Source organism: Aulonocara stuartgranti (genome assembly GCF_965226115.1).
Source record: "Aulonocara stuartgranti genome assembly, chromosome: 10".
NCBI classification, from domain to species: Eukaryota; Metazoa; Chordata; class Actinopteri; order Cichliformes; family Cichlidae; genus Aulonocara; species Aulonocara stuartgranti.
In genome coordinates this window covers 1,078,256-1,091,574 of record NC_138946.1, presented here as the reverse complement: position 1 = coordinate 1,091,574, position 13,319 = coordinate 1,078,256, and the positions used below count along the sequence as shown (strand labels likewise).

General features: G+C 42.1%; 2 protein-coding genes across 6 annotated transcripts; both read right to left on the bottom strand.

Moving 5' to 3' along the window:
* Nucleotides 1-1,723: 1,723 nt before the first annotated feature.
* Nucleotides 1,724-6,873, bottom strand: nhp2 (NHP2 ribonucleoprotein homolog (yeast)). The gene is made up of 4 exons (XM_082548289.1): nucleotides 6,564-6,873; nucleotides 5,884-5,953; nucleotides 5,691-5,796; nucleotides 1,724-2,120 (listed from the first exon to the last, which is right to left on the bottom strand). Exons 1-4 carry the CDS (start codon nucleotides 6,724-6,726, stop codon nucleotides 1,995-1,997), a joined length of 465 nt encoding a protein of 154 aa, XP_082404415.1. The 5' UTR covers nucleotides 6,727-6,873; the 3' UTR covers nucleotides 1,724-1,994.
* Nucleotides 6,874-7,251: 378 nt separating this feature from the next.
* On the bottom strand, nucleotides 7,252-10,679 carry LOC309715285 (cornifelin homolog B-like; the record flags this gene model as incomplete). Of its 5 annotated transcripts, none has more annotated exons than XM_082548283.1 (5): nucleotides 7,252-7,912; nucleotides 8,008-8,162; nucleotides 8,892-9,002; nucleotides 10,413-10,521; nucleotides 10,644-10,679. In XM_082548283.1, 5 exons carry the CDS (start codon nucleotides 10,662-10,664, stop codon nucleotides 7,808-7,810), a joined length of 501 nt encoding a protein of 166 aa, XP_082404409.1. In that variant the 3' UTR covers nucleotides 7,252-7,807. The 5 variants fall into 5 exon arrangements, with proteins under 5 accessions (XP_082404409.1, XP_082404411.1, XP_082404412.1 ...); XM_082548285.1 differs by lacking the exons at nucleotides 10,413-10,521; nucleotides 10,644-10,679 and adding exons at nucleotides 9,188-9,416; nucleotides 9,680-10,397 and having other exon boundaries at nucleotides 7,253-7,912; XM_082548286.1 differs by lacking the exons at nucleotides 10,413-10,521; nucleotides 10,644-10,679 and adding exons at nucleotides 9,188-9,366; nucleotides 9,680-10,397 and having other exon boundaries at nucleotides 7,253-7,912.
* Nucleotides 10,680-13,319: the final 2,640 nt, after the last annotated feature.

Genomic DNA, 13,319 nt, shown 5'->3' with positions numbered 1-13,319 from the left:
TCATTTCCTGTCTCACCCTTTAATGTTTGTGCTTTTTAAACTTCAAATATTCATTTGATTCTTTCTTCAATTTCGATCAAATTTATTTGTATTTTTACTCATTTTTGGTCCTTTTGCTCGTTTCTGTGGATCAATGAGTGTGTTTATTGATTATTGGTGAGACGAGTCACTCATGTTGCTTCACTGTCGCTCATCATTGATCTGCTGTAACAAACCAGGGCTGCATAAATAAGCAAAGCTGCTCCATATTGAACACAAACACTGTCTCTGTGCTGCAGTAACAGCCTCTGTGTGGCGCTGCTGCCCCCGTGTGGCTGCACCGCAGACCTGCAGCAGCTGAAACTGAGCCACATGTTCCAGATGTTTTCCCTGCACAGCTGTTTCACACTCAGCCTTAATTTACTGATTCATCAGATCGAAATATGACTGATCAATCGAGGTGATCGGATTTGTTTGTTTACCTTCAGCCGAATCACATCTCCATTTCTGACTAAGTGAAATCAAGCTCTGGTTTACTCACAACTTTCTTAAACTTAATGGCAATAAAACAGAATTCATTTTAACAGGCACCAGATCAAAACTGACCAAAGTCCCGACCAGAAGTCACTGATCACTCTGCTGTCACACCCTCCCCGCAGGTCCTGGGGTCATCCTCGACAGCACAGAAAAAACATCACTCAGCCTTCCTACTTTCATCTCCATAACATTGACCTCCTCCAATCAGTACACTATAAACATCTGCTCTGGATTTCTGTGATTTATGGTCCGTCTCATGAATCCCTCCATAAACTGCAGTTGGTTCAAAAACAGCTGCTCGTAATATTTCCAGAGCTAGATCCACTGAACATAGAACAGCTGTTCATTGGTTCACCTCCGTGTCAATTCCAACATCCTCCATATTTATCTGATCTTCTCCACCCACCCCCTCGTACACGCCGCTCTTCTCCAGCCTTCTGTCTGCTCCACCTGCTCGCCTGAGCACCGCGGGACTCTTCGTCAGGTCTCCAGACCACAAACTCTCTCTCACCTTTAAATCACGTCTCAAACTCATCTGTTCAGAGCAGCGTACAGCTGATCTGTCTCGGTCCATCTTTACCATAGTTGTTGTTGTTTTGACCTTATGGCTAAATTTTATTTTGCCATGTTTATTATATTTTATTGCTGCTATTGTAAAATGACCTTGAGGTCTTAAAGGCGCCTGTGAATAACATGTGTTATTATTATTATAACAAAAACTGATTTTTGATCAGCACAGATCATCATCATCATCATCAGTATTCTTGTTGTTACACTTTAGCAGGTAAATAATACCTTAAAAAATGTCATAAAATTAGAAATTTTAACTATTACGAAGCTTTTCTAACCTTTACATTTGATATTGTTTACATATATAATCAAACATGTTGTAATAATTTAACAATTAGAGAAAATATGTTGAACAATATAATTTTCAGTCCAGATTTTATGTAAAAAATAAAAATGTTGTAATAAATAATTTTTCGATCCTTTTGTTCAGCACGTATGTAAATATAATAACGACCTGTTTCGTTAAAGCTCCCGTTCGTGTTTCACAGGTAACGTTTCAAACAGCTGTTGTCAGGTCAGTGCATCCTTCATTGCCTCCTTTACCTGAGGAGACACTGAAGCCTCCTTTATGAAGGGGAGGAGACGACGCGACCATCAAGATGTTTGTGCGGCTGCAGGAACGAGTTCAGACGCGTCACAGCGTTAACGACTTTAATAAGAAAAAACAAAAACATCTGTGAAACATCTGCCTTCACAGTCCTGATCACAGATCAATACATCGATCATACAGAAACATTTTTCACTCAAACATCAACATCGTTCTTTATCTGAAGTCTGGATTTAAAATTCTCCTGCTGGATTAGCCTAGCTTAGCACAAACACTGGCAGTGGATGGAAACTGTTAGCGCAGCTGGAGGAAGAACTGTTCCTTTGGGGGTGGGGCTTATGAAGGGGAGGCCGGGTGGGCTTCAGAGGGGTTTGGGCAGGCTGGAAACTTCCTGCAAGCACTCGTCATACGCTTCCTGGTACTCTTCATGAGGTTTGATGAGGATGACGCAGGTCGGCCTCTTTGAGCCCGCAGAGGAACCCAGATCCTGGAACAGAGTTTCACAATAAGAGTGAGGAAATGAAAAACACTTTAAAGCCAGAACTTTCACTGCTATGCAGATGACACCCAGCTCTATCTGTCCATGAAGCCAGATAACACACACCAATGAGTTAAACTGCAGGAATGTCTTAAAGACATAAAGACCTGGATGGCCGCTAACTTTCTGCTTCTTAATTCAGATCAAACTGAGGTTATTGTACTCGGCCCTGAAAATCTTAGAAATATGGTATCTAAGCAGATTCTTACTCTGGATGGCATTACCTTGGCCTCCAGTAACGCTGTGAGGAACCTTGGAGTCATTTTTGACCAGGACATGTCCTTCAACGCACATATTAAACAAATATGTAAGACGGCTTTCTTCCATGTGTGCAACATCTCTAAAATTAGAAATATCCTGTCTCAGAGTGACGCTGAAAAACTAGTTCATGCATTTATTACTTCCAGGCTGGACGACTGTAATTCATTATTATCAGGAAGTCCTAAAAACTCCCTGAAACACCTGTTGTTGTGATTTGTTGCTGTATAAATAAAACTGAATTGGAAGCACACAGACTTTTCAAAATAAGAGAAATTATCCCAACACTAAAAGTCAGGAAATCACAAAAGATTTGAAAATAAGAGTCTGAAGCTGACACGTGCTCACGTGTCACATGATCAGACGTTTGATTTGATTGATTGGCTGAAGCTCAGCCGGTCATCGACTAATCAGAAGGTTGGTGGTTTGATCTGCATGCAAGAAAGCTTTTCTACTGAAAACGTCTCGATGCACACTCGATCATCCAGGGAAGTAAATCTGCAAAAGTTGATTCTGTTCATCTGGATGTTTTCAATGGTGCTCATGGCCACTGATCAGCGGTCATGAGAATCTGCATAATTAAGATTAAGGAGCTGACCCCCCAGCCCGTTGTTCCTTCAGTGGGCTGGTTTCAGTCATTATGCAAATGTCCTGTTTATAAGATTGAAATCTGCAGTCAGCTGAGACTGAAGAAGCAGGGTTCATACGCCTTTTTCAGGGTCAAATTCAAGCACTTTTCAAGCACTTTCAATGTCCCTTTTCAAGCTTTTCCAGCACCCCCCCCCCCCCCCCCCAAAATAAATAAGTAAGTCTTCTCATCAGATATTGATGCTTCTTTCCTGTGTGACAGAAAATAGGAGACAGATGTTTGTTTGTTTTTTAAGTTAATTCCCAATAAAACCTTTTGCTAACTACGTCGCTGTCTGTATCATTGCTGAAGGCCTAAACGTCACCTTTGAAGTGTTTGTGCTGATAACATCATGCACAGTCAGACTGGAGAACAGCACTGACTGGGAGGCTCTGAACACATCGCATACTTCAATTCAACATATACGACTTTAAGGATGCACAAGCATCTACTTAAAATATTTAATTTATCATCTGTCATATTATTATGTACAAGTCCAGTGTATTTTGTTCATCTGCCTTAAATAAACAGGCAGCCTTACAGTATGAAATATTCATGTACAAACTCACATAACTGTGTGAACTGTCTCAGCAGCTGATTGTGCCCCACAGGCCTCAGTGTGAGCTTGAAGACATTTATAATGTTGAAGTGGTTTAATGTGTCGGTGCTGACGATAAACACAGTTTGAATGAAACTGTGGTCGCACAGAAACAAGAGGCTATTCTTTGGATCAGTCATATCACCATCACTTCACCCAAAAGCACCAAGTTAATACTCAAAGAAGCTGCAGCTATACACACAAATATAAAGAGTACTTTTAGCCTCTGACCCTCTGGCTCCAGGGTTGATTTGTTCTCTATCTTTCACCTTTAAAAACTGTTTATCTTGCCAATCTGTTATTTTCTCATTTTGACAAACTGTTTCAGCACAATTGATCTAAATTCAGACAAAATTTAAAATACGAGTAGAAAGAGATCTTACTGACTGCAAAACCCACAAACATCTTTACACTGCAGTCTGCTGTTGGTGGCTTTTTTGCAGCAACTGTGACGTTCACTACTAGAACTGACACACAAAACAACGACTACACACTAACTACAAAATGCAACTAACTTGAGACTCCAAACATGGCAAACGTCACAAACCTCCCTCTCTCTCTCTCTCGCTCACTCCTAAAACCTCCTCCTCTTCCCAAACAACCAGATGCCACATGTTGCCGTATCATTTTTTGATTGGTCCACACGTTAACATTTTTCCACCAATAGGGAAGGAGTGTTTTTTCTTTTTCTTTTTTCACTCACAAGCAAAGCGTGCTTGCTGGCGCTCTCCTTAGAAAACGCTGTTTTTACCGTTTCTTCCCGGAGTAAACGCCACTGTTGTAACAAACAAACAAACATTGGTTTTACGTTGCCTATCAACACAGTTTAAACACTGATACATAGTTTGAAATCTGCACATTCGACCCAAGTTGAAATGGAGACTCTGGTCCCAGAGGGTTAACCAGAAAGCCTACGTTAGCTAGTTATGTATCAGGCTAATGTTTAAAGCTTTCACTGGAGTAAATGAACTCATATCACTGCTCAGTAATGTTAGCTAAGCTCACAGCATATCCCATAACAGCGCTGCCATACTGCATCACACTCAGTGCATCTCAATCATGTCTCCAGCGAGTTTGATAGCAAAATAATAATCACAATTTAAAAACAGCGTGTGTAACGTACACGTACTGGAAAATATTTACTAGCACTCACCTATCATGACTGGAGAGCACAAACTCCGCCATTGTTGTTTTCCATCAAACACTCATTAAAACAGCGACCTACAGGTATGTTAGCGCACTCATCCCCGACTGTCCGAGGGAGGGGCGGGGCCACACGGTGAAACAGATGCAAGGCAGCCAGGCGGGGAAAATTCGCGACTCATTTTATTTCTATCTGATAAGAAAACGATTCAATCAGTTATTTGTGGTGAATGAAACACAGCTACACTTTCAAGCACTTTTAAGCACCACATCTGAAATTCAAGCACTTTTCAAACCTTGAAAAGACAACATTAAAATTCAAGCATTTTCAAGGATTTCAAGCGAACGAACCCTGAAGGAGTCAGCTGATGATGACGAAACGTTTCTCCCACTGAAAACGTCCAGATGAACAGAATCGACTTTTGGAGCTTCAGCTGAAAAGTTTGTTTTGTGAGTCGTACAAAGTGTTGTACAAGAACCAATCAGCTTCTCCGACATCCTCACCAACTGTTTTCTACAAGACGTGAGGTCAAATGAGCGCCACAGCCACAGACGGTGCACGCTGTCCAAAGACAGAGTAAGAGCTGAACTCCACATGGTCAGAAACAGCAGGCAGAGACACGGACGCCTGCACACTCGTACGGACCGTCTGAGACGTCACATTCACACAGCGCTCTGAGACACACTCGTGTCGACTGTAACGTTTTCCTGCTGCGCTGAGGAAAGTGCAGCGAGCAGTGCACACACATGCTGTGTGAGCGGCGCTCTGCAAGCACAGACTGAGTTTCAGCCACGCCCATGACGCCTCCATCCAACCTTGACAGAGCGACGCGTTCAGAGCCCGCCCCCATCAGGTGACAGACCTTCAGCACACCTGTCCACTGTCACTCACCACTTTAGACGGGATGTAGGCGTACGGCAGGCTTCTGTCCTCACACATGACGGGCAGGTGGGAGTAGACGTCGATGGGCAGCGTGTCGCCCGCCATCACCACGATGCTGCAGACACATCAGAAACACACCTGTGATCGTCACGAACACCTGGACACACCTGAGGACGCGCTGGAAGGTGCAGCAGCGGCTCACCCTTTCTCTCCTTTGTTGATGAACTTCTGAACTTCTTTGACTCCTCGTCGGATGTTCTTCACTTTGGCAGCTGGACGATAGAAACAGAGACACATTGAACCAGACTCCAGTCAAAAACCTGCAGTTTTAAGCTCAAGTGCAACATGAAGGATCTGCGCCTCCTTCAAGCCCAGTCCAGCTGCAAACTGCATTTAAAGTGAGGAGGAGCACATCTGGATGTTTAAAGCTCTAACATCTGCAGTGTGAACACATCGTTCACATGATTCCCGACAACAAACGTTCCCTCACAAACCAAACTGTGAAGGAGATTTTCTCACATACTAAAAACACTTCAAAATAAAAGCACATGCAGCTGCCTTTTAAAACGCCCAGTGTAACCGGAAGCGGTTCTGACTGAACCTTTCACTGAGGATGACGCTGTACAAACAGCCGCTGATTTCTCACAGAAAATTACCAATAGATTAGAAACTGTGCATCTATAAACGACGTGTTTACGGCCGAATTAACCAGAAGCTTTAGACGACTCGAACACTTTCTTATTTAAAGTCCTACATCGACTCTAACAACTGCAGAGCAGAAAGAAACCGTTAAATTCGTGAATTTTTAAACAGAGCTCGGCGCCACCTCCACGAGAACAGCAATCTCCAACATTTCCCGGCCGTTATTCTTCTTCTTCTCACCTTTTTTCACGCATTTGTAGAGCTTCTTGCTGAGTTTTTTGGAGGCCAGCGGCTGAGCGATCGGGTTCAGGTGAGCGATCAGCTCCTGGTACGACCTGTCGGTGCCCCCGGTACCGGCTTCTTCACCCTCCTCCGAAACTTTCTCCTTCTTCACCTTCGTCATTTCTGATCGATAATCACTGGTGATCGATACCCGTTTAATTGTTTTCTGCTCGGACTCCTGCCTGCTGATCACAACACGCACACAGAAAAGACCCCACACGTGTTTCAAGACTCTTTCTCTGCCGTTTATGAAAATGCTGAACCACAGCGCCACCAGCGGCCCGGAGGGCAGCGGCAGCACCACCCTTCAAAATAAAATACCAAACTTCCTTTTTTAGGTTTAGTCAGAATTTTACTGACACGTCAGAAAATTTCCTCGTAAATATATATCTATATCTATGTCTATAAAGAGATAAATAATAACATTAAAAAAAGTGAAAGTTTAAGTGAAGAGTTTTGGATTCAGTAAGAAGGAAATAATTTCCCCCTAAAATCTAAAAACCAGCTTCACTGTGTGGACACTCGAATTTTCTTTCATTACAAGAAGCTAACAAACAAATTAATTACTGCTCATCAGAATAATCTGAAGAGAGTATGTTATTAATATTTTTCTTATAAACGTAATGATCAAGTTTTATTGCAAAGTGACACGACAGTAAAATGAAAAACTGCTAAATGAAAAGTAATGAACAGTATAAGACCTTTGATTCCACATACACATTACTCAGTGTTTATTTCATTACATTTGATCAGGAAGAAATAAAAAAAAAGTTTAAATACAATTTCCATTTTTAAAGGTTTTTATTTTGTCAGTATTGAATTTGGCTAGAAGCCAAACCTGAATTGTGTAAAAACATTTAAATGATTTCATGTGAATTGGGAATCCTGAAATCACCTTCAAAGCTCACACAGACTGAATATTTGTGCAATGATTAAATATCAGATCTGAGCTTCTCTCCAGTCTCGATTCATCTTTAAGCTCAGTCACAAGCATGAATTTAATTTTAATGAATTTAAGCTAACAAACATCTAAATCGAGTAAACAGATGAACAACATAACAAAAACTGGTTTGTTAAAAACAAATAACTGATAAACACAGTAAACACTGATGATTATTGATTTGTCCTGGTGCGGAGCTGGGCCACGACGGCCGGTCTGGAGCAATGACTTCACGCAGTGACATCATCACTGGCGGATGATGTCACTGCATGGTGGGGAGCTTCTGCTTCTTCATCTCGGTGGCCATTTGACACCAAACGCAGGGCAGACAGAAGGTGGAGCACAAACAGTCGGTGCAGAGGTTCCCCTGAAACAGGCAGAGTGAGCCACACTGACTAATGTTAGCTTAGCGGCTGCTAACTACAACCAAACGAGCGTCTCAGCGCCACCTCGTGGTCCTACTTTGATGCCGTAGCGCTGACGCAGCGACACCCTGATGGACATCGTGATGGGACGGACGCAGCCGAACACGTCCAGCAGGGGGAGACAGAGACACTGACCGAACTGTTGGGTGGTTCGACAGACGAAGCAGGGGCAGCACCAGAAGGCGAAGCAGCCTGAACGACAGACGACGACAAACAAACTGAATAACGACATGAAACAAAGTAACACAAAAAACTGAAAAAAAACAAGAGCAACAAACTGCAAACTCTAAATAAAAATAAAAACAGCATCTTTATATTTGATTTAAAAAAAAGTTCAATCATAAAATATGAATTGTTTCCTTTTGTTTAACAAATAAACGTATTGTTTACACTGTAGATGCTGCTTAGGTTCAGACCATGTTTTTGTTTTTTTAAAGATGCGAGTAAAACCAAACCTCAGCTGATGTTGTTAGCCTTTGGATGGATTCACACACTGATGATAATTTGACGCTTTTTGAATGGAGTTTGGTGCAGAGCCTCAGCAGCTGCTCTGAATATGAACTCATCAAAGAACCAAAGAAGCTTTGTGTCTGATTCTGAACTTTGGGACATTTTTAGATTCAAACTGATTCAGTGTGAATGAACGAACATGTGACCTCAGTGCTGTTTATATTCTGATCTATTTAAAATGATAAACTTATTTAAAATCAAAGGAAAACAGATGACAGCTGATGTTTGTCTCTGTGGAAGCTGATAAATTAAAGAACGAGTGTTTGTTTATGTTCAATTAGATTCTTATAATAATTCTTATGAGCTGTTAAAGCGTCGGCTGCATGCCCGTGTCCAGCTGTTAGTCTGGTCCCGAGTGTCAGCGTGGGATCAGTGAAGTCCGCTCTGATTGAAGCGTGGTTGTTACTCTACATTGCTTCTTGTCGTCGCAGCAGTCGCAGATCCCTGAAGCCCAGTCAGCTTCCACCGAGGAAACGAAGAGCTGCTGAGGCTGCGTCATCACCGGCCGGCTCATCGTCACACCTGTGGTACCCAGTCGTTAGTGATCATTTATTAACAGATTCCATAATCATCACAAGTGTGCGTTAGTACAAGTTATTCACATGGGTCACTGCCTCCCTGAGTTAGCAGGGCAAAGGTCAAAGTTCATGACAGGACATGAGAAAAAGATTGAACCCTCTCCTAGAGTTAGGGTGAGGAGCTCCAACCTGAACCGCTGCGCCACATCGAGAGGAGCCAGTCGAGGAGGTTTGGGCTCCTGCTGGGCGTTTGAAGCATGTCGTACTGACGGAGGCCCCGGGACAGAGCCGGGACTCACGGACAGATCGCAGCTCCTGACTGGTGTGAGTGAGGGAACCTGGGCTTACAGCTGCTGGAAGAGTATAGCCTGGTTGGAAGAGCCGCCAGGCAGCTTGACTTAGGTTTGCAAAGCTGCACCTGAACTAACCACAAGAACCAAAGATCAGAGAGCTGTGCATGGATGCTGCGAGCCTCAATGACCTGCAGCTGTAAAGAAGAGTGGACCAAAACTCGCCCACAGAGATGTGACCCACAGAAACCAGCACCGAGACTTTATCTACAAACTGCACTGTCACAGGAATGCAGAGAGCCGTGTGAGCAACGGGAGAAACAATAACAAGAAACATCCGAGAACGTCGGCACTAACAGCACGACGCAGCCACAGAGGAGAGAAGACAAACCTCCACGGTCCAAAGAGTCAGGTCCACTTCCTGTGATCTTGAAAGGATCATGCAGCTGTCACGAGTTCAAGCTTTTACTTTGATATTTTACAAACAGGAAATATGAGGTTACATTAAACTATGTACACAAGTCACACAAACCACATTAAAAAGTCTTATCAAATCCAAATGTTGCTGATGATTTTTGAAAAAATATGAAGCTCGAGGTGAAACAGTTCTCATCACCGTCTACACCAGGACTCGAGTGTCCGTGATCCAGCACAGCTGATTTAAATGACTAAATTATCTCCTCAACATGTCCTGAGGTTCTCCAGAGGCCTGGTAATGAACTAATCATGTGATTCAGGTGTGTTGACCCAGGGTGAGCTCTATAGAGAATCCCCCATGTTTGTATCCTGTGGACGCAGTGAGGATGAATGAAAATACCAAATATTTCGTCACACGCTGTACAGTCATCATCAAGCCCAAGACTGTGATCAGTGGATATACACAGACACGGGTAAAATAAGACAATATTTGCATGGAGTATGGTGTGGAGTTCTACCAGCTGCTCAGGGAACATTTTAAAGGTATAACAACAACATTCATGTGAGACAACGTGACAGGAATGTTAGAATAACTGTTTCAAACCATCGAAGAAGCAAAGAGCAGCAGACACACAAACCCACAATCCCAGCTGCTGCGACTAAAACCTGAACAATAATGAGATGATATAAAAGTGGGATCGTCTTACCTGTGTGACTGATGTGGTCGCTCTGATTGGAGAGGTGAAGGTTTCGGATAAACCTGATGGAGTTCAGGTGGGCGGAGCCTGCTGAACTCAGCTGCATACGAGGTCTCATCTCGTTCATTTAAAATGTGTTAAAAACAAGTTTGATTATTTATTTAAACTGGTTTCATTCAACTTTATAAAAATATATAAATTAAAATAAAACACTTTATATGTTCCAGTTTTTTTTTTTACCTGTATGTCAGATTGAGACATTTGCAATGCAGTTTAACATAAACTGGCTCATTTACAGTCAGTGCTGAGTGTAACGTGTTATCATCACTTGCTACGTTACTATAATCACATTACATTCTCAGTAATGCAGTAAAGTAATGCATTTAATCACTGCAGGACGGACAGCAGAGCAGCCACACAGCTGTGAACGTGACTTTTATGTCATTGCACAAAAGGATGAGAGCGTGACGGTAAAGTGGAGACGGCTCCAGGACAGAAGCAGCAGCACTGCTAACACAACTCGTGCTGTCCGATGGCTCTTCAGTCCAACACTGATTTTAGTGTAATTTATCAATTCTGAATGTTTTGGGAAAACATTTTATTAAAAGCTTCGTTTGAATGTTTTTACTATGGAGAACACACCCGGACAAAAGTTTCAAATCTTTTGTCCTCCAGGCCTGCAGCTGTACACTCGCTGTCTTTGGATCTGTCCCCCCCCTTCCATATTTGACATAATAGTATGATCCTAGTGTGTCTTTGCATGTGATTGGCTGCATGGTGTGCCCGTCAGTACAAAGTACCGCCTGCCTGGACTCTCATCAGGGCTGAGCAGCAGGTGCTGAATAGCGATGATAAATTTGATTCTTTTTACTGAATCGAGTTTTAATGACTCACTCACCAAAGTGAATCGAATTTTTGAGTCATTTGAGTCACTGAGTCAGTTGACCAGAGAGTGCAAAAATGTACATTTTCACTCAAACTTAATTTGCTAAGATGAGTGATTGTAAAAGAAAACAACTATTTTATAGAGCAAAAAATAGCAAAAAAAATCTAAAGGGAACATTTATTTATTTTTCCTCAAATGTGTCAAATATATATTTTCTCATCTAAATGTCCACTGAGCTGTGAGCCAGGGGGCGGTAATGGACCTTAACATTGGTCGCCAACCAAGAAGAAGAAGAAGCTGTGAGCCAGGAGGGAGGGGGTGAGTAGCTCAAATGTGCTGTTAGCATGTTAGCAGAGCGATGCTACTGTGAACCGAGGAGCTATTGTCTTGATGTGAGCTTCTACTCAGGGTTTTTTCTTCCAGTTCAGAGCAGAAACGTTGTTGTTAAGATACTGGATGTTGTGTTTTTCTCCACAATTTTAATTATAAGCTAGACATATTTCTACTAATGGAATTAGTTTGCTAACAGCAACAGGGATGAGTCAGTGAGTCAGTTGGGCTTGTGAATCATGATTCACGAGTCAGTAAAATGATTCTCGAGTATTGAACGATTCGTTCATGATTCGCGCATCACTAGTGCTGAACATTCGGCTCTCCCTGAGGAGTCTGCTGTTATGAGCGACACATCACCATGCTAATGCTAAGCTAACGGTAAGCTAGCCACAGACTCAGTGATGTATGCAGACTCCAGCACAGCAGCCAGAGCCTGAACTTCACCAGGTAACAGTCAGGCTGCTGTTTCTACCTGCTCATGTCTCTACAGTAGAATCACCGTGGCGACCGCCTCTCTGTGCTGAGACATCCGGTGTGTCCTCACGAGGAGTTCATGACGGTGTGCTTAGCCTCAGGTTTACAGTATATTATGAGACCGTGTGTTTCAGGTCATTTTACAGAGACGTGAAAGTAACAAACATACTGCATTACATTTAAGAAAAGGAACAAGTAATGTGTAATAGATTACTTTTCTTTATAGTCACTCTGTAGTTTGAGTAAATGTGGAGTATGCAGTGGAAGGATCTGAATAATTGTAAGACATATTTAGATTTTAATGCATAAAACACAATAATATAATAAAGTTTTTTATATTTGAGGAGCGAGGGAGAGCCAACATGTCAAAAACAACAAGAATGTTGTACTTTATACGAGATGTGCCACAAATTATTACTATGATTATAGTGATTAAGTCACTAACGGGCAGAGATGGGCAGTAACGCGTTACAAGTAACGCATTACTGTAATCCGATTACTTTTTCAATTAATGAGTAAAATAAGAGATTACCTTAGCAAAAACGGTAATTAGATTACCGTTACTTTCCCGTAGGAACGCTGCGTTACTGCGTTACTAAAACTGTGATTTTTTGCGAGAATGTCTCACGACAGTGACGTAAGCGAGTGCGCCGTTCGTGACAACAGCTTTGTGCAGATCAATAATGGATCATATATCGAGAGAGTATGAGCGTGCAGCGTTTAAAGCGTGGAAGTACTGACCTTACTTTGAGTTTGATTCCATAAAAAGTGACAAAAACATTAGTGTCCGCTGTGCGTGGGAAGAAAACTTCTTTTTACAGCGAAAAAAACCCTAAACTTCCAACAAGCACCGAGTAGCTACGACGTAATGGGAAACTCACAGAGAAACTCGCGGCTTCTTCAACTGACCGCGGCACACCTGCACCAGGGTAAACCTCCGCCTGCCCCACTCCTGCTTTACAGGTGAAAATAGAGCAACAGGACCGCTGAGTCTTTGACTTTATTTATTTTCTGCTGTGTTTTACTTGATTTTTAGAATAGAATAGAATAGAATAGAATAATCCTTTAATTGTCCCACAAGGGGAAATTTGTTTTGTGCATAAACACAAAAAAATATTTTATTTTATGTGCAGAAAATAGGTTTAAATGTTCAACAAACAGAGAAAATGTTTAAAGGATGAAAAACTAATAGCTATAAAAACTCTGATCAAAGAAGTTCAAAA

Coding starts and splice junctions, on each gene's coding strand:
- nhp2 (XM_082548289.1), bottom strand. CDS start 6,726: ATGACGAAGGTGAAGAAGGAGAAAGTTTCGGAGGAGGGTGAAGAAGCC. Junction 5,954..6,563: donor CTACAAATGCGTGAAAAAAG/GTGAGAAGAAGA, acceptor TCTATCGTCCAG/CTGCCAAAGTGAAGAACATC. Junction 5,797..5,883: donor ATCAACAAAGGAGAGAAAGG/GTGAGCCGCTGC, acceptor ATGTGTCTGCAG/CATCGTGGTGATGGCGGGCG.